Source organism: Budorcas taxicolor, chromosome 9 (assembly GCF_023091745.1).
Source record: "Budorcas taxicolor isolate Tak-1 chromosome 9, Takin1.1, whole genome shotgun sequence".
In the NCBI taxonomy this organism is placed as follows: domain Eukaryota; kingdom Metazoa; phylum Chordata; class Mammalia; order Artiodactyla; family Bovidae; genus Budorcas; species Budorcas taxicolor.
Window position 1 is genome coordinate 74,364,946 of NC_068918.1, and position 21,570 is coordinate 74,386,515.

At 36.6% G+C, this 21,570-nt stretch overlaps 1 protein-coding gene across 1 annotated transcript in view; it reads right to left on the reverse strand.

The window, feature by feature from the left end:
* Positions 1 to 353: 353 nt before the first annotated feature.
* Positions 354 to 21,570, reverse strand: part of SHPRH (SNF2 histone linker PHD RING helicase) — an 80,951-nt gene continuing 59,734 nt past the window's right edge. Inside the window, exons 25-30 of the mRNA XM_052645685.1 lie at positions 19,964 to 20,152; positions 6,977 to 7,069; positions 6,222 to 6,308; positions 5,261 to 5,439; positions 1,858 to 1,938; positions 354 to 450 (exon numbers count right to left, since the gene is read on the reverse strand). Of these exons, the coding sequence (XP_052501645.1) occupies positions 354 to 450; positions 1,858 to 1,938; positions 5,261 to 5,439; positions 6,222 to 6,308; positions 6,977 to 7,069; positions 19,964 to 20,152 (726 nt within the window). The remainder of the gene's footprint in view (positions 451 to 1,857; positions 1,939 to 5,260; positions 5,440 to 6,221; positions 6,309 to 6,976; positions 7,070 to 19,963; positions 20,153 to 21,570) is intronic.

Here is a 21,570-nt window from a genome sequence, read left to right on the forward strand (position 1 = left end):
TCCAGGCAAGAATACTGGAGTGGGTTGCCATTTCCTCCTCCAGGGGATCTTCCTCACCCAGGGATCAAACCCATGTTTCCTGCATTGGCAGGTGGATTCTTCATCACTGTGTCACCTGGGGAGCCCAAACATTTTATTAGGAGTGTAAAATTAAAGATCTTGATAGCTATTATGGAAACAGTATATTGAAATGGACTCAAAAACTACTGGACTGTACAACCAAAAAAGCGATAAATTCGTTCAACTAAGAACAGTGTTTACTGACATCTACTGGATTGTTTTACTTATAACTTTATTCTATAAACTATGAAAAATTTAAAATACACAAAAGTCTGGACTGAACCAAGTGTACTTCATTCAAGGTCTTCAGTGTCTTTGGTAAACAGGTCTGCCAGGTCAGCCACGGTCAAGACAGAGGCCTCGGAATGCTTTGCGGAAGGGTTCGTGTGACTGCAGGATTTTCCAAGTGAGCAGAATCAGAAAGAAACCCCCAGAAATAAATTATTATGTTTGTCTTTATACACTGTTCTGGTCTCATAATAATGTAAGACATAAAAATATATTAATATTATATTCTTAATATGAGTATGTCCCTAATTTTTTGTAATTGAGTTATAAGAAACTCCAAGAAGATGATGGGATCATTATTACAACTTGTTAAAATTAGGAAAGATTTCTATATAGCATTTTCAAACTTTGCCATAAAATGTTTTCCTCTGTACACTTAATAAACAAAACCCCTTGCCAACTACTGCTAAGGCTTTCACCTTACAACTTACCTTCTTACTATCCAAAGTTAATTTCAAGAAAAATTCAAGCTGCTATTTTTATTGAGGCAGCTTAAATATAATCACTGAATTCTGTTTTATTTGGAAATACCACCAAGAAAAAGCCTTCATGTTTGAGGCAAAAAGCTTTTGTGGCAGCCTCTCTCTTTTCCACAGACCACCAATGAAAGAGAATTTCTGGTTTTCAATGGCCGCTTTACTGTGCAAAGTACTAATACCTCTGCAGAAACCATCCCTTCCAAGGCAATCATCTCTTCTGAGTTTATCTTGCAATCACACCTATCTCACCAGAATTCATTCAGGCATTAGTTTATGTTTCAAGAAAACATATATGGAAAGAAAACAAATATTGAAAGAAAATATATTAGGAAGTAAATGTTAGGAAGTTTTATGATTTCAAACTTAAGTTTTTAAAATTAAGGCTGTTTTAGTCTCCCTGCTTCTGCTCTGCCTGTAAGAGTAATAATACAATTACCAGCCTAGTTTTAAGTCCATACTTTTTAACTTGCATGTAACCAACAAGTGTCTCTAAGTTTCATGTTACAGATTTCAGACCAAGGCTTTTAGGTTGGGCATAAAGATAGATTTCATTTAAAAAGTAATCCAGTGTGACAAGGAAATATAGGCTAGTTCTCCCAAAGCCCTCCACTGGCAAAATATATATGGGTGATTAAAAGTATAATAGCTCTGAAATAAAGTTTCTTTAACAGCAGAATCACTTAAATATTTTTTTATGTATCTGCTGTTGTTCTTCCGTCTCTAAGTCGTGTCCAACTCTTTGGGACCCAAAGGACTGCAGCACTCCAGGCTTCCCTGTCCTTCATTATCTCCCGGAGTTTGCTCAACTTATAATCCCTACTAATAAATTAAGTCAAATATAGAATGCTTGGAGTATTAGCTGGGAAATTTTGGACAGGCAAAATGTCATACCTTGCTCTATAAAAAGTATATGCACTTACATCTTTTGGTTGACTAAGTGATCATCTAGGTGAAGAAGTTCTACATGCTTACACAACCTCAGATGAACAGGAACACCGCTGCCATCCACTTGAAGCAAACTGTTACCTACCTCCTTTCAGCAGTTTTCAGCATTGCTTGCATTCTTTCTTCTATTGTCGCTTTTATTAAGAATCTGTGTACAATAGTGGGTCTAGAAGGTACATAACAATGATAAGTTTAAAAACACCTGTAGAACAGTTTAGAATGAATAAACTTCATATATTACATGCTATATTTATCAGTCAGTATCTGCTGTGGCAGGTACTAAGCCAGGTGCTGGGGTGAAGGGGTTTGGTCAACAGTGAATACAACAAGCTAATCTCAATGAACCGATATCTACAGTATCTACTGAGGGAAGACATAATAAAAACACACCAAAAAGACATTTTCAGGTATAGACAAGGCCATGAGGAGGCTGACATATGACCTGAAACATGACTGCTGAGAATAGGTGGCTACAAGCAGAGGAGGACAGGGAGGAGCAACCTGACAGAAGCAGCAGTAAATCAATGCCACGTCCGAGCACAAGCTTCGAAAGTCTGAAGGGCAGAAAGAAGGCTAGCAGGGACGAAGCATATGGTGAGGGGGACGGAGGTTGGATTCCCTTCCTGCCCAGCTACCTGCAGGGTGGCTAAATCCTCCTTACCCTGCCCCTAACATAGTATATGTATTTACTTATTATGTTTATTGTTTACCATCTGTCTCTACCAATCCCCTACAACTAGTATTTAAGCTAGGTGAGGGCATCTCAAGTACTTAGAACCGTGCTTGGCACACAGCAGGAGCTCAATAAAAATTTACTGAATGAACTATGTGGATACTGCTGGAGGTAGACAGCTCAAGTTGGTGATGGAAAGATGAGTTACTTCTACTCTGACTGCAGCTGTTTTCCCTTTTCTCCCTCAACAAGAAGGAGGAACAGAGAGACTGCACATCCACTCTTCAGAAAGCAGAAAAATCTATATACTAGGGAAGCAAAGTAGGATTGTTAAGCAGTGTTGAGTGGCCTTTATAGACTTGTGGTCTTACATCTGAGATAAGCCCACTGTATGCTTTAGAAAACAATAAGATAAGAAGTCAGTGCTTAAAAATATAAGACAAGGCGAAAACAAACAGGGACCTCTCTGGTGGTCCAGTGGTTAAGAGTCTGCACTTCCGTTTCAGGGGGGATGGGGTTGCTCCCTGGTCAGGGTACTAAGATAACCACATGCAGTGTGGTACAGCCCCAAACCAAACAAAACCACCCCCGTCCCCCACATAAACCCGAATCAAACAAAGGAAAAACCCAGTAAGACATAACTACATTTTAAGTGATACTTGGTAGTACTTTAGAACAATCTTGCCTTTATTACAATTATATTACTTTGTCACATTTTGCTTGATGAATGTCTCTTTCCTGCTTAAAATTAAAGCCGTCGTTTGCTCTCTCGGCCACTGCTTACAGAGCAGGCTATGTTTCTGAGTGTGGCATACAAGCCCTTACCTCCTGCCACCCCTCTGCACATGCTTTATACCCCGGCAACTTCAAACTCCTGACGGTCCTGAGAAACATCATCTGGATTTTCTCCTCTGTGTTTCTGCACAAGCAACTCTCTGCTGTGTGAGCACCCTTCTCTAGGCCAACTCTGGAGTAATTAGTCCTTCAAGACTCAGTCTAATGAAGCCTCTTCTGACTCTCTAGGGTACAAGAGTGCACGCTCTTCTTTGTTACCACAGTATTCCTATTTTTGCACATTCTACTATAACATGTCAAATCATCTGTTTCCTGTATTACATAGTGATCTCACTGGGGAAACAAGATTATATCTTATTCAATTTGAATCTTCAGGGTAGAGCATATTTGTCATCATTGTTTAGTCACTGAGTCATGGGGACTCTTGTGACTCCACAGACTCTAGTCCGCCAGGCTCTTCTGTCTATTGGATCTCCCAGGCAAGAATACTGGAGTGGGTTGCCATTTCCTCCTCCAGGGGATCTTCTGGACCCAGGGATTGAACCCACATCTCCTGTATTTCAGGCAGATCCCTTACTGCTGAGCCCACCAGGGAAGCCTCCAGTGTCTAGAATAATACCTGACATATAGCAAGGGTTCAATCAATATTTATTTAACAAGTGCTTAGTATGGGTGCCACCACCCTTATGGCAGAAAGTAAAGAGGAACTAAAGAGCCTCTTGATGAAAGTGAAAGAGGAGAGTGAAAAAGCTGGCTTAAAATTCAACATTCAAAATATGAAGATCATGGCATCCAGTCCCATTACTTCAAATAGATGAGGAAACAATGAAAACAGTGACAGATTTTATTTTTGGGTTCCAAAATCACTGCAGATGGTGACTGTAGCCATGAAATTAAAAGACGCCTGCTCCTTGGAAGAAAAGCTGACAAACCTAGAGAGCATATTAAAAAGCAGAGACATTACTTTGCCAACAAAGGTCCATCCAGTCAAAGCTATGGTTTTTCTAGTAGTCAGGTATGAACATGAGAGTTGGACCATAAAGAAAGCTGAGTGCTGAAGAACTGATACTTTTAAACTATGGTGCTGGAGAAGACACTTGAGAGTCCCTTGGACTGCAAGGAGATCCAACCAATTGCAAAGGAAATCAGTCCTGAATATTCACTGGAAGGACTGATGCTGAAGCTCCAATACTTTGGCCACCTGATGTGAAGAACTGACTCATTGGAAAAGACCCTGATGCTGGGAAAGATTGAAAGCAGGAGGAGAAGGGGATGACAGGATGAGATGGTTGGATGGCATTACCAACTTGATGGACATGAGTCTGAGCAAGCTCTAGGAGTTGGTGATGGACAGGGAAGCCTGGCATGCTGCAGTCCATGTGGCTGCAAAGAGTTGGACATGACTAAAGGACTGATTTGAACTGAGTATGGATGCATTAGAACAAATTGAAAGAATCTAACATCCAGGAGGTAGTGCATCTGAGAGGCTGTATAAAGGATAATTATTCATTCTGATACTGGAATAAAAGTAGTACATATTACATAATATTTACTATTAGGCTTACTTAACTATCTCTTATATTAGATCGGGAAGGTTGTACTTTCCTAAGGGGAAGCATTTATAAGAGCTATTTGTTTTCAGTTATGCATGAGATATGGCTTCTTTTAAATACTGGCTACTTCAGCAAATCAAAAATCAGTTCTTCTCAAAGTTATGACAGATGCCTTCAGCTTAATAGTTGTCTTAGGTATTTTAAGAAACTATCTTGATGAAGTGACCAGGGTAGCTTCTGAACAAGGAAAGAGGAAAATCTGGGAGAATGTGGGGATTTGGTGTTTGGAGGACAGTCACTGGAAATCTCAAAATATCTTCTGGTCATATAATAAGAATTGAAAATTTAATATATAAGTAAGTCACTAAAAATGAATCGGTTAAGATGAACATAAATGAAGAGTTTAAATGCTGACTTGTATCTTAGAAACAAGAGCAAATGTGACTGAGGCTAACTTTAGTCCTTACTTTGTTTGTCCAATCCGGTGCACCCTTCCGATGGCCTGAAGCTCATGGGCAGGGTTCAATATGGGCTCCACCAAGAGAACATGAGTTGCTTCAATGATAGTTAATCCATTAGAACCTGTGTGCAGGGGCAGCAGCAAAATATTGATTTGGGGATCATATTTAAATGCTGACAGGTTCTCCTAAAAAAAGAAAGGTACATTTGAATTTTAGCTGGATAGTCAAAAATAAAAGCAGGATACTACAGCTCATGCTAAAATGCCCAATGATATCCAGGTCATTGTGAAAGGCAATAATTAAGAAAATTAAATGTAAGATGACAAATTTTAGAAAACAAAATCATGTGGCTTGACTTTAAGAAAAAAAAAGTGTCACACAACCTCTCATGTTCTTTATAATACATATAATAATACATAGAAGAATCACAAGATACGTGCATGTGATGTATGCAAATGAAACTATATGAGCTTAGAGGAAAGAAGGAGTGAGAGAAAGTGCTAGAGTGAGTATAAGAGACATGAATCTGCTAAATTTTCACTTGGTCTTTTTTTGGTGTTTTTCTCTTAGGTTTGTATCTGTCATTGTGCTGAGTGTGAGGTAAGCACAATTTGACCATATGCAGTTCTGCCTAATGCAGTGTTTTTAGAACTTAATTTTAGAGGCATGAGGCCTCTGTCCATTCAAAAGGTATACTATAGGCCATCTTTTCCTATGTTAAAGAAATGGACCTCAAGTCATAAGATCTTTAAATATGGTTTGCTATGGATATAACTGAATAGATGGAAAGTAAATGTAGTTTGTTTACTTTGCCTTTAAATGTTAATCTTATAGTCAATCAAGAACTCAAACTGTTTTTGTGGTTTATATGACACAAGACAATAAATGCAAGTAAGCTAGTTAAGAGCAGTTTCAGTTTGTAACTGAATTCACTCCAAAAAACATGAGTAAAGTCTTCTTGACATACCTGAAATGTCTTAACACGACTGATCTGTGCAAATTCCATGTTGTTGTCAGTGAGAGCTTTTGAAATAATGTCTAATACATCTTGCCACTAAGAACACAGAAAACAGAAAACCAAATATTTACGCATAGCTTTCATGTAAAAAGGATTTGAAAAGGGACTAAACCAAAATAAGCTTTATACCTCAGAATTAAGTAAACAAAAACATAAACTTCAAGTGTAATACCATTAATATTATTTTCTATCCTGAAAGATATTTTAAATCAAATGCTGGTTAACGATAGGGTAAAAAAATGAGCATCTTTAATAAATGAATTAAAATAAACATAATAGAAAATAAATTATAGAATATATAAGTAGATGTGGCTATTTATCTTTCAAAAATGAAAACTTGAAGTTCTACTCAATACCTTTTTTTCAATAGGTTAATGTTCTTTTCCTTAACCAAGTACATTTGTGAAATGACTTTCAAGTTTATAGATTTCAATTTTAAAATAGTAATATAAGAAATCCCTAAGTAAAATTAATATTAAAAACATAAAATACAGCTAATGGGAATTGCTTTGTGAAGCATCATCAAATTTCTCTAAAAATAATTCTATCCAATGGATATAAGTAAAAAAATTTAACAAGGAAAAGTCGATCAGTAATTCTAAATCTCAATTACATCATGGCAAACATTAACAGTTAGTTCTCAGATATAAACTGACTAGAAACAGAAAGCCAGTCTGAGTTAACACTGAGGATGTTGACTGTACCGTTGAGAAAACAAGCGCCTTAGCCCCTGGATCTCTAAGCTGGATTCTCATCAGAGTTCTGACCACAGCTTCCACTTTTGTAGAATGGCTGCCCTTTGAACACAAAGAAGAAAACCCATTATTATCAAATAAAATCCAATCAACAAGGGAATGGAAAGTCAATGTAAAACACCATCAAAACTGTATGATAGGTACATATGTATTTATTCTTTTTCATTTCGTATTTGCTGAAATTTTCTTTAGCCTCAAACTGCAGAAGTTACAGATTAATATCCCAAGAAAATCAAATATAAAAAAGCACTCCAGAAATTTAAAAGACCCTAAGATAAGCTTTTTTAGTTAAGTGGCTATATTTTACAATTACAAAACTTTGTTATTTTAGATAATCAGAATATATATTAAAATACACATCACTTTAGATAGTATGGCACTGAAATTATTCAGAATATAATGAATCAAAACTCTAATGTAAACAAATAGTAAAGAACCTAACCCACAAAAAATCCTTTCTTTTAAGGGCATTACAAAGGACAATGACAGAGGTACAAAAGATGTCCACTTGGACAGAGGCAGATTTATGCAAAGCTAGATAAACACTTAAAAACTGCTTTTTGTACTCTGCATAACCATTCCTAAGATAAAGGAATAAGAAAATGAAGAAATAAAGCAAGTGTTTTTGAAGCCTTCATTGAGAAAGTTTTCCTCCTAGAATGCTGTGGGAGATGGTATGACATGGAGCTTAAGGGCATGAGACTTTGAGTGAGATAAATTGAAATTCAACTGCCAGTTCTGCAGCTCCTTAGTTATAAAGATTCTAAACTTTCTAAGCCTTAGTTTGTCAAGCAGGGATGATGATTATATTTATTTCCAAAGGTTGCTGTGATGGTCAAAGGAGAAAATGTGTACAAAGTGTTTAGCCTAATACTCCAAATAGTAGACACTTGGTAACCTTTCAGAGACATCAGATCACCCTACAAGAGGGGCAGATGTAACCAAAAAGTAAAAATATTCCCAATTTACTATTACCCTCACATCATGCCCCCTTATTACTTTTACACAGAGATACTTAAAGGTAAAAATAGAAACAAATAAGGAAGAAAGCTTTATTAAGTTAAAAGTCATCAACAAAGAATTAAGGAAGATTTTTAAGTTCTTATATTAAAGTCCTATATCTACATTTATTTCTCTGGATATGTAGACTTTCAGTTATACTTGAAAGGTTAAAAAGTATAAGGGAACTATTTCAATCTAAAAATTATCTTAAATAAGAGCAAAACTATCTCACATAAAAGAAAACAGGAAATTAGCATAAAGTGATCATTTTAGCAGTTAAGAAAGAAACTTCCATGTTCCCTGCAAGGTTTTATTTTCAAAGATATTTTCAAGTGAAACACCAGGATAACTATGAACTCTTCTACAATTAAGCTGTTTCTTACAAAAATTTCAAAAGAAAACAGAATAACCTTTTATAAGCAAAATTTCAACCTGGAGTGGCAACTCTGTGAAGGAAAAGACTAGAGTTCAGTTCAGTTCAGTCGCTCAGTCGTGTCCGACTCTTTGCGACCCCATGGACTGAAGCACACCAGGCCTCCTTGTCCATCACCAACTCCAAAATTTACTCAAGCTCATGTCCATACAGTCGGTGATGACATCCAACCATCTCATCCTTCTCCTCCCACCTTCAATCTTTCCCAGCATCAGGGTCTTTTCAAATGAGTCAGTTTTTCACATCAGGTGGCCCAAATATTGGAGTTTCAGCTTCAGCATCAGTCCTTTCAATGAATATTCAGGACTGATTTCCTTTAAGATGGACTAACGGGATCTGCTTGCAGTCCAAGGGACTCTCAAGAGTCGTCTCCAACACCACAGTTCAAAAGCATCAATTCTTTGGTGCTCAGCTTTCCTTATAGTCCAACTCTCACATTTGCTTATTAATATAAATTTACATTAATTTCACTCTTTTTTGTTCTTACAAACAATACTTCAGTGACTATACTTAGAGGATTGGGTATGTGTGCACAGAGTTTTTGTTGGATAGGCATATCAAAGTGGAACTGTTGGTCAAAGGTTAAAAAAGTTTTTAGATTATCTGGATTGCAGCAGATTCCCTATCACACTGACCCTAGAAATGCTAGAAATTTAAACTATCAACAGTTTAGATGTGCCTGCTTCTTAGTACACTTGTTAAAATTCAATTTTTTGCCAACAGCATAGGTAAAATGAGGAACCAAATTTTCATTTATCTGCATTTTCCTGAGAATGAGCTTGAATATCACTTGCTGGGCATTCAGAATTTCTCTTCTGTGAACTGTCCATATTCCTTGCCAATAAAAATAAACTGGTTTGTAGGACCACTCAAATACTGCACGTTAAATTCATGTTGTAAATATTTTCCTACCTTTCTATATGTAGTTCACATTTAATTGTATTAAATGCAATAAGGTTAGCAAAAGTACTGTATTAATACATTATATTAGTTTCAGTAACTCACAAATGCTTGATGAATGGTATGTGGGTTTATAAACTAGATGTTTTTTTGACTTTATTAGGCTTTTCTGTGTTTGACAGTTAAATGTGTCTTTCATAAGGGAAAGATGAGAGATTTTATTTGGAAAGGAACAGCTTTTTCTTTAATTAACTGCCCTGCGATTGTTCTATGTAGTATCATTTGATATGATATCACACCTGAGTATAGAATACTTCTGTCATTTATCAGTTGATATACTACTTGAAAACAAGGACTAAATGGCATTTACTTTTATATCTCTTAGAGCTGTGTATGGTCTTCCATAATAGTATACACTTAACCAATTTACTTAATGTAAAAGAAAATTTAATATGTACTTTTAAAGTTCTCAATCCCAAACAAATCTGAGTAAAACAATACAGATAAATGAAAATAAAAGAGGTTAGAATATAATTTAAAACTCTCAACATATTTTTTTATTCATTCAGAATGATCAACAATAGGCAAATCAAATCTTGTGTCTGGTCTCTATCGCTTTCCCAGAAAGACTCAGATAAGAACAGTCATGAAAGACAAGCAGATTTAATCTAACACAAAGCAAGCTTGAGGAGATTTTGGGTTAGTAATATGTAATGAAATCTGGGGAATTGGTCTTAAAAGAAGTAAGTGATTGGAGGGTGGTACCATTTCATTTACGTTTATCAACTCTTGTTTTTTTTTTCACCTACCTATCAGCAGCGATAGGAGAGGTTAATAAAGTCAGCCAACCCTGTGGACTTTTAGTTCAAATCCTTAGGATCAGAGATTCTTATTCTTAACTTTCTTTTCTCTTTTCTGCTTGTGCGCTTTCTCCTTCCAAGTGAAAAGCAAAAGTCCCAAAATAATACTGAAAAGACCATGGTTGGTCTAAGAGCAGAGTCAATAAAAGTGATCAAAGAGACAGGGCAGACTTCTGTGTCATTCTTCTATCATTCAATCCCTCCAACATTTCAGGCAAGTTCACGTTTGATTATTTAAATCATTCAACAAAAATTTTCTGTGCACATAAGTGACAAGAACTACAGTAGGCACTGGATGTACAAAGATGAAGATACTCCCTTATTCCCAAATGCATACAGTCTAACGTATGTTACAGAATATGAAGAAAAGCAAAGGAAAGTCTTATACTGCTGGGCTGGCTTGGAAGTGACTTAAGTGAATGCTTTATTATACCAGCTTAATAAGCATTATCCACATTCTACTGTTCTTCTTAATGTTTCTTTTTATCTCATATGCATAAATGAACTTTGGCTCAAATCTACTAGTTTCTGAAGAGACTACACAATGTGGTCACTGCCACAGAAAAGAAACATTCACCTTGTTGATTCACCTCCAATCACTTGTTGAACATTCACTGAAACAGGAAGAAGATGATGGATTATATACATGTTGTATCTGTATAGGAGGCGATCACAGAAAAGGCAAAAAAGATATGGGAGAGGAAAAAGGGATGTCAATCTATCCCTGTGCAAGGTGTTAAGAAAGTATAAATATTCTCAAGACATAAATTGGTAGCCTTAATCCAACCCAGCTTATGTTTTAGTCATGTCAGTCAACACACAGATGAAAAGTTAAACTGGAATTAGGAGGGTGCGTAGGAATAGACACCCCACCCCCAAACTGCTAGATTATTCCTTAATATATGAGATTGATAAAGTTGCATTTAATTATAGCACCTCTGTCCTTTTCTATTGTTCTTGTCCCTTTCCTCATTCCTATCCTTTCTTGATAGTCTCCAGTTTTTCCAGATATGTATCTGCCAACCCTGACTCTATGATTAATGTTCAGTTTTCCTTTATTTCTGAAACATCAGTGACCAAGCCCGAGCTTTGGAATAAAGACTCTTCATTTGTCCTCTGCCTCTCTTCACTGTATCTTTGTGGCCATTCTCTCTGAGATACAAGTTCTCTCTAAGGTCAACGAGGAGCTATAAAAAGAGACATGTGAAGTGCAGCCATGCAGAACAAGCCAGTGCCTCTTCTGGTTTTCCTCGCATGAGGTAAGCAGCCAAGAGCATTGTAATAGTTAATACTGAAGAAAAAGAATTTGGAATTTTCCTTCTTTACAACAGAAAGATCTTATAAAATATTCTTTATGAAGATTTTTGCTTACCTGCTTATAATTTAATGAGCAAAACCAGACTAGATCTCGAAGCTACATACACAGGTCTTTCACTTTTCAGAAAATTAAATACAAAGTTAAAAGCTCCAGATCATTAGGTCAAGGCAATGAAAAAGAGTAGAGCTCCATTAGCAATAAAGGTTAATAAACAATTTCTCATGAAATCTCGCCTAGAGGCTGTCTACTAGCATAACTAAAATGAGAAAGGTCATGTAGCTTCTTATCTATTTTAAGTAGGTATAATTAACATTTTTAAAAATCAGAGTTAAATTTGATTGGAGTGTGCAGTTCTATACTCTCAGGCTCTTGTAAAATTCTGAAATCATGCACTCTGCATTAAAAGCTGTTAAACGTGTTCAGTTCAGTTGCTCAGTCATGTCCGACTCTTTGCGACCCCATGAATTGCAGCACGCCAGGCCTCCCTGTCCATCACCAAGTTCCAGAATTCACTTAAACTTGCATCCATCGAGTGGGTGATGCCATCTAGCTATCTCATCCTCTGTCGTCCCCTTCTCCTCCTGCCCCCAATCCCTCCCAGCATCAGTCTTTCCCAATGAATCAACTCTTCGCATGAGGTGGCCAAAGTACTGGAGTTTCAGCTTTGGCATCATTCCTTCCAAAGAACACCCAGGACTGATTTCCTTTAGGATGGACTAGTTGGATCTCCTTGCAGTCCAAGGGACTCTCAAGAGTCTTCTCCAACACCACAGTTCAAAAGCATCAATTCTTCGGCACTCAGCAAAGGATAGAAAACTCAGTTTTGTTTCTATCATATATGTAGGAGACTAAAAGAATTCTAACAATAAAACAGTCAAGTAATATTTAATTTATTTAGACTTTGATCAACGCCTCTCCTCCAGAATGGGTCTAAATATTTTACCAATGCAACTTAGAGAGAGGTACTGCTTTTTATTCTCTGAGGTCTTACTACTGGGGAAAGAGGGTGCACCTTAGAAAAGTCCATAAGTATGGTAGAGAAGAGACTGCAGTTGGCTTCACACTATTCCCTCCACATCTATGTCCTATCTGTTGAGACTCCTGACTTGGAGAAGAGAGAACAGACATGGCACCTTCCAACTGGAGCAGCAAAATGCTACCTGTACTTGATTCATATAAACAAAAGAAAAATAGTGCTCCATGACTAGAAAGTTAGTATGGCTTTCTATTTTTTTCTTCGGTGACTTGACTTATACAATAAAAGTGAAAACTGTGGACTCTGAGGCAGAGCTGGGCAGTTCACAACTGAACCAACAGTCCGTTGCCTGTTATAACCCTTCTTCACTTAGTCCTCCTTCCTTCAGCTTCTCTTATTTCCTCTATTAAATCCGTCCATATGCCTCTCCCACACCTTTTCCTTCATAGCATCTACGGATTCTCATGGTCAGGCTCGGCTCCACTGGCAGAATGAAAGGCTACAGTGTCTGCTGTGTTCTGAAGAGCATCAGAAAAAACTCAACACAATGGAGATGATGAATGTATTCAGTTTTCATCAAACATCAGAGAAAATATTCATGTCTATAGATTCTGCAGGCAGACCATATCCTTAGAGATTTTACAGATACTGAGTAATTTGTATATTATCTTTACCACAGCTTCACACTACACTGTGTGCTACGTGTGCTTAGACGCTCAGTCATGTCAGACTTCTTGCAACCCCAGACTGTAGCCCTCCAGGCTCCTCTGTCCATGAGATTTCCCAGGCAAGAATACTGGAGTAGGTTGCCATTTCCTTCTCCAGAGGATCCTCCCAACCCAGGGATTGAACCCAGGCCTCCTGCATGGCAGGCGGATTCTCTACTGTCTGAGCTACCATATTAGTAGGTATAGGTATATTCTATATGTTCTATACATGTGAAATACATACAAACTAATATATACAAGACATGTCAAATAATGTCTCATACTAAGCAGGCCAATTACTTATGACTCTAAAGTGAAGGCTGAATGAAGTTATTTTCAGAAGTGTAAAAACTGATTTGCCATTCACATGCTCATCATGTTAAAATTTCTTGATGCAGTTATAGCACAGTGAAAAAAAGAATCAAAGAATGAGGGTTACATGAATAATGATATCAGATAAGGCTGACACAGAAGTGCAGGAAGCTAGCTGAAAAAGTGAGAACTTCTATTAGACTGGGGTACTTAAAAAGATTTTTCACTGAAAAGTAAATTTAAATGATATAGGATCAGGATTCTGCTCTTTCTGTATGACTTCAATCACTCTACTTGGTTCTGTAATGAAAAGTATTTATATAACAAAATGTGGATGTATAAATATTATAATATAAAAATGATATTACAAAAATACAAAGGAAAGGAATGGAGGAATAGATGCATTAATTTTTCCTATTTTATAGTGAGGAGTCAGCAGATACTGTCTAAAGCTAGTACTTTAAGAAACAAAACTGATGTATATTACTGAGAATCATAGAGGTGATCTTTGTAAATAAAAACAGAAATTGTTCACAGTGGCAAGGCAAAGTAGGATGGATGAAGGAGAACGTTAGTTTTCACTGAGTGCCGTTCATTTCATTCTGAATTTATTTTAATCTTTTGTGTAAATTACTTCCACTAAAAAATAACATTATACTGATTTTTGACAGATGAATAAGGGTTTTAGGGGAATGGGTGGGAGACATGTAACTGTAATCCTGGGAACTTTTAATTGTATCAGTGATACCACTGGGATTGTGTTTATCGTAAGTGATAAATACTTCCCTGGTGCCTAAGATGGTAAAGGATCTGCCTGTAATATAGGACATCCAGGTTTGATCCCTGGGTTGGGAAGATCCCCTAGAGAAGGGAATGGCTACTTACTCCAATATTTTTGCCTGGTGAATTCCATGGACAGAGAAGCCTACAGTCAATGGGGTTGCAAAGAGTCAGACATGACTGAGCAACTAACACACACTTTATTATAAATGAACTGGTCTTCTGAATTATGTCATTACTCTAGTGCTGTGTAATATTGTACCTACAGCACCTCTCACTGCTCTAGGGTCAAATGGGTGCCTTGCCTCTGTTAGCTGCCACAAGAAAGGAGTGTCAGCCTTGTTAGAAATGGGACAATCACAGCTGAAACAGAGCAGAGTTAGTATTTAAATCTTCCAGCTATTACTCGGATTGATTTTTTGCAATCTTTTAAACTTACTGTAAGAGTCAAAAATCCTGAGATTAGAGCTTTTTTTGAAAATTCATTTAACTGAAGAACATCACTTTTAAAAAGACAAATTTATACAATTTAGCTCCCTCACGCCCCCAAAAGAACTATAATCTTTCATCAGTTATAACTAGGGCTATAATTTGGTAATAGGTCTCAGATTTTTCTTTAGGTCTTCTTACCGGTTTATAACTTCCAAATAACCTGAATGTTTCCTATTTTTAGGAAAACAGTACAGAGGAAGTAATTTCCTGTCTTGGGACTTTCTGACTTTCATTACTTTTATTTTGGACTTCTTTTAAAGTAGAGCTGACTCTTACAATTTGCCTGTGCTGTCCATAGTAGTTCTAGTTGAATAAGATCAGTTAACATTGTTTTATTTCTGTCTGCACCTGTTCACCATGCTAAAAACCCTTTTGATAGTGACAGATACAATTTAGTGCAGTTACAGTTTATATATGATTGATCTCACAAATCAGGAATATTTGTCAAGTTCTTGCATGGGAAAATGGTTGGGCTTTTCACATGTTTCTTCAATAAAGTCCAGTGAAACTCCACACAGGCAGCCTAGGTGGGAAATTTTACAAGTGCACTTAGCCACAAAAATATCCTATTCTTTAAAGTATTTTAAATAATTATTTCAAAGAGATAAAAAGGTAGCAATTGCAAAAAAGTTAAAAATTTTATTTGGACCCAAAGGTTATGGGGGATATTATATGTAAATATAATAGATGGGGAATAGATGGGGAAAACAATGGAAACAGAGAGAGACTTTATATTCTTGGCTTCCAAAATCACTGCAGATGGTGACTGCAGCCATGAAGTTAAAAGATGCTTGTTTCTTGGAAGAAAATCTATGACAAACCTAGACAGCATATTAAAATGAAGTGACATTACTTTGCCAACAAAGATCCATCTAGTCAAAGCTATGATTTTTCCAGTAGTCACGCAGGATGTGAGAGTTGGACTATAAAGAAAGCTGAGCACCAAAGAATTGATGATTTTGAACTGGTGTTGGAGAAGACTCTTGAGAGTCCGTTGGACTGCAAGGAGATCCAACCAGTCAATTGTAAAGGAAATCAGTCCTGAATATTCATTGGAAGGACTGATGCTGAAGTTGAAGCTCCAATATTTTAGCCACCTAAAACAAAGAGCTGACTCATTGGAAAAGACCCTATGCAGGGAAAGATTGAAGGCAGGAGGAGAAGGGGACAACAGAGGATGAGATGGTTGAATGGCATCACCGACTCAATATACATGAATTTGAGCAAGCTCAACAGAAGCCTGGGGTGCTGAAGTCCATAGGGTCACAAAGAGTCAGACATGACTGAGGGACTGACCAACAGCAACAAGATAATATCAAGTATCTTATATAGGAATACTTAGAGGAGCATATTTAAATATAACCACTTGTGGATTATATTTACCAAATTATTTTATGTCAACTTTAAACTCAGTCAGAATTTAACAATCAGTTTTCTTCCACCTAGATATTTTAATTACAGTTAGAAAGTACAAGACAGACTTTACAAGTCACCTTCAAGTCAATTGAATACAAACTGAAAAAAAAAAAAAAAAGGAAAAGAAACAACATGATCCTACACATAGTACAGTTTGACAAATGGTGTTGCTAGGTTTCTCTGAGTTTTAATGTAGAAATACAATAATTTTTTTTCCTCTACAAAAGGTTGTATAAAACATCTTTACCAGCAATAGATTTGCTTGTTAAAAATGCAGATTTCTGGAGCAGATCCAAGATCTAACAAGTTAAAAGTTACAGGAATACAGCCTGAAAATATACTTTAATTTAAAAAACAGAGCACTTGATCACTAGGCACTCAAAAGTTTGAGAAGCTGAACCTCTGTGTGTGTAGCAGGTGCTGTTTTGCTGTGGCTATATCCATGTATTCTCTCTTGGATAGAAACTTCTTATGACATAAGAATCTTGTTCATTACAGGGTCAGGGTTTCCAATGACAAAAATGCTTTGTATGAAAGAGAGCCAAACTGAGGACACAGGGAACAGGTCACGTGGGGCCTATGTTCTGCCAGGAGGCCTACGTCAACCTCTAAAATGCCTGGCAGTTGTCAGAACTCGCAGGGGGAATTTTGTTCACTTTGCAAAATGCCCAGGAAGTTCCAAGGGTCACTTAAGAATACTGTGACACTGCTGTTAGGGTAGAGACAGTCTTTAAGTTAAATGCATACCCTAATTCACTAATGAATACTTTATTCATTTTATTTCTGTGGTCATCAACAGGATTCCTTACATTGGGAAATACCAGTAGAAAAAAAAGTCTTCTATTATTTACTGCTATTTTTATGTTCTCCAAATATCCTTTACCAGAGATCAACTAGATGATTAAGCACCATGTATGAAATTACATTGTTTGCTGTGTCTGAGTGTCTGGAATGCTTAGAGTGAAGTCAACATTTCAGATAAAAACTTTAATGAAATAAATTTCAAAACAATGCCTTCAGTATTTATATAGAGCCATCTTTATATCCCTCAACTCTAAGACAGATGATGTGATCAATTAAGTGGGATAGTCTCAGACGGTCAGAGTGCAGTACGAGTCTGAGAAAACAAGCAGATGCTTCAAGACGATGGCAGAAATGTGACAGTCAGAAAAGCACGCAGGCAGCAGAAGGCGGAAATGGCAGACAGAAACAGTGACAGAAAACAAAAAGTAAATGCAGACAGAAGCAACGTGAGAATGCAGAGAAGCGATAAAACTTGCTCGCACAATAAGTATAATATTCAGTCACGTATTTAATAAAAAGGAAACAGAAGTATATGTACATCTAAGATGATTTAACTGATAAATTCTGTATTCTTTTTGGAAAAAAATTATTTAATTGGAGGATATTTACTTTACAATACTGTGATGGTTTTTGTCATATATCAACATGAATTAGCCATAGGCACACGTGTGTCCCCCCCGTTCTGAACCCCTCTCCCACCTTCCTCCCCACCCTATCCCCATGGGTGGTTCAAGAGCACCCACCCTGGGTGTCCTGCTTCATGCACTGAACTTACACTGGGTATCTATTTTATATATGGTAATGTAAACATGTTTCAGTGCTACAAAAATTTGTTTTGGTAGATCCTTCAATTAATTCCCGTGTTCATCAATACCCATGAAAGACAGGAAAAAGTCAGGGCATAATATACAGTATTTGAACACTGATATTCCTGTCCCAACAGGACAGCATATGTAACTGTCCTGATCTTTCTCCTAGGTGTCTTAAGATAGCTGCCATAAAATGAACAGGTGTTTGGGTTTGATGGCCTCAGTTTCAGAGAGATGGTGCTGTTTACTGGTAGCCAGGGCAATCACTTCCTAAACTGCATGAAGTCTGACACAGCAGTTCCTTCTTATGCTTGTTCCCTGTACTGTCATGAGCCACACATGCCATCTGTGGCCCCTGGGATGCCTGAGGCCAGAGGAGAAGAGAGAGGGAAAGAAAAAAGACTTTTTATGCAAAGGAAAGGAAAAAACTGTAAGAGTAGGAAGAGAGGAGGGGGGCGAACTGAAAAAGAAGAAAGCAGTTCTCTGTGTGGTCAACAGGCTAAAGTATAATCAACTCCGGATATTATATACCTTCCACTTGGACCACTTACTCAACATTCAAATCTCATTGCTTCAGCTTCTACCACCTCACCTGAGTTACCGATTTCTACAGGCACATCTGGAGTACTGAATACCTATCTTCTTTGAAGAGAACTAATACAAATATCACAGGATATTGCTCACATGTGGAATCTAAAAAACTGGTATAAATGAACTTATTTACAAAACAGAAACAAGTCACAATAGTAGGAAACAAATTTATGGTTGCCAGGGGGAGTGATAAATCAGGAGAATGGTATTGACATATATACACTACTCTATATGAAACAGAGAACTAATAAGGATCTGCATAGCACAGGGAACTCTACTCAATACTCTTAATGACACACACGGGAAAAGAACCTTAAAAAAAAAAGTGGACACAGGTATATGTTTAACTCTTTCACTTTGCTGTACACCTGGAACTAATACTGTAAATCAACTATATTTCAGTAATAGTAACAATAGTAAAAAGATCTCCTGTTCTCCAATAAGGACCTGTGGTTCGGTCTTCTCACAAAAGACAACCTTGGACAACAAGTGAGCAGACAGCAGCAGGGACCCAGAAGGAGAAGGAATTAATTAAAAATATTCTACTACTTCTAGCTTATGAGCCAGCTCCATCAGTCTTCCAACTACTTCTTCTGGCCTACATTCTCTACCATACTCATATGTTGAATTGTCCTTTAAGTGTGGTTAGGAAAACAAACAAAAAAAGCATGCTTACATAAAACAAAGAACAAAAAACCTAGTAAAGGCTTTTCATTAAATAAATACCCCCTCAGGCAGAAAGTTCAATTACAGATCCTACTTGGATTTTGGGTTTCCCTGGTGGCTCAGTGGTAAATGTAGGAGACGTAGGTTTGATCCCTGGTCCTGGAGAAGAAAATGGCAACCCACTCCAGTATTCTTGCCTGGGAAATCCCATGGACAGAGGAGCCTGGTGGGCCACCGTCCATGGGGGTCACAAAAGAGTTGGACACAACTTAGAGACTAAACAACAAATCTGGAATTTATTTTATTTGCATTTTAAATTATAGTCTTCTTTCTTAAAGTTCTGAATGAAGCATGGGAAAAAAAATTAGGAAAATAAAGCAAAGTTTTCACTATAGTCTGAAAAACCAATCCATGTCATCTAAAAATGCACTATCTCCTTGTGACAGTCTTCACTAATAACTTCAGGAATCAATTTATTTTATCCCTCAATTTGGTGGGGCATATCTTCTTTTTCCTGATACACTGGGCTGAATGGAAAAATGAGGAGAAAGAAACCTGGAATTGCACCAGAGCTCTATCTAATATCTGTAGTGCTCAGAAACACTATTAAAAAAAAAAAAGGAATGGAATTCTAAGATGTCACTTTTTTGCTATAGTGGGCATAATTATTGCTATGTTTGAAAAAGCATTCCTGTGTTCCTCCCGTGAGGAGTGAGTAGATGCACTGAGGCTTTCAGGCAGTATATCTACAGTCAACAGTAGTTGCTTCATAGTCACTGAGCCAGCCCTGCTCTGACTCTGATGCTCTCACTGCCAGATAGTGACTCCTATTACACTGCTCTGACTATGCATGTTCTTCACTGACTTTACCTTCACAGGGATGTCCTCTTCCTGGCTGGCTTTCTCTGAGGTGAAGACATAGGAGATTTCTTTGTGAGACGTGGTCTGGCGGCAGATGGCGCACTTAATGGAGCTCCTGTGAGACCCCACGCTGTACTGTTCGATAATAATTGAAATGCACTCATTACAGAAACAGTGCCCGCAGGTCAGTACTGCCCACTAAAGGAGAAAACACATAGAATGTGCCTCAGTGAGATGCTATCAAAGATGCCTTCCAATCTATAAATCTATTAAAAGGAGAGGAAGAGAGCCATCATTTCATTTCCTAAATATTTCATGATAAATAATAAAAAACCTTTAAGTCAAAAAAACTAAATTATACTTTTAAACTATTTTTTAGTGAACTGTAGTTTTTATTTTTTTTAGTTCTGCTCACACTAATAGGAGGACTAACAGTCATCAATATTTTGTAAGATGTTGGTGTTCTCATTTCAGTATTTAGGAAAAATGCAAATTACTCTAATAGAGTAACAGATTACTACAATATTAATTCTCAGATATCATATTCAATACATTCTATACAACTTATTAAACAGATTTAATTTTTATATGTTAAAGCATTTACTATACAGAAAATGAGACGCAAATGGTAAAGACAATAAAATTTCTGAGACAAACTAGTTGCATGAATCTCATCAAAACTAAAGTAAAGAAACTACTTACACTACTTACACTATGATCCTTTCCATTTATTATAGTAATTTTTGTCAAAATGCTTTTATCACTTATTTTTTTATCCGTAATCTCCAGTATTACTGAGATTAATACTCTTTTGCTCAGTTTCCAATCTATCCTTTTAAGATTTATTATCAATAAAATATCCTTTAAAATCTTCTCCATAAATTATGGAGACTAAAAGGTATGTGCTTTCTGATTACTGATGGTCAGAGTACAGAATTCATATATTTAAACTTTTACTCTTAGTTTCATAGGAAAAAAGTGCCAGAGACACTTTTACCCATTTAAGAAAAAGAAAAAAGACTTTTTCAAATTAAAAAAAAAACAAAGAATATTCTGCTATCACATATTTATTTATCATACAAAGTAGGAACTTACAGTATCGTAAATCACATTTCATAAAATAAAAATAATCTTTTTGAGGAGAACTAATATAGTACCATTTATTTTAGACATTTGTACACTAATATTCAAACACATATAAATTCCTTTAGGATTACTGTTATTTGTGCTTTAAATTCTCGTACTATTAGATATTAATAATATTAAGTAAGAACTATGTTACTATACATTTGTAATACCGTAAGTAAATCTGTGTATGTTGTATTGTATTTCTGTACAATTCACAAATATCCATGATAAACTGACAGTCAAGTGACTGAAAACAATGCTTAAAATTATTCATCTTTAATAAAAAAGATGGGGTTATTCTAGAAACATGTTTGACCTGTCACTTAAGGGAAAAAACATTACTCAAACATATTTGATATTAAGCATGTTAGTTAACCTCTGGCTGTTATCTTTAAGACAGAGATAATATTTCCCTTGCATGCAAGGTTTGAGGGTAGAGCAGGGGAATTTGTATGTAGAAGCCTTTGAAAACTGTAAAGTATTTTATA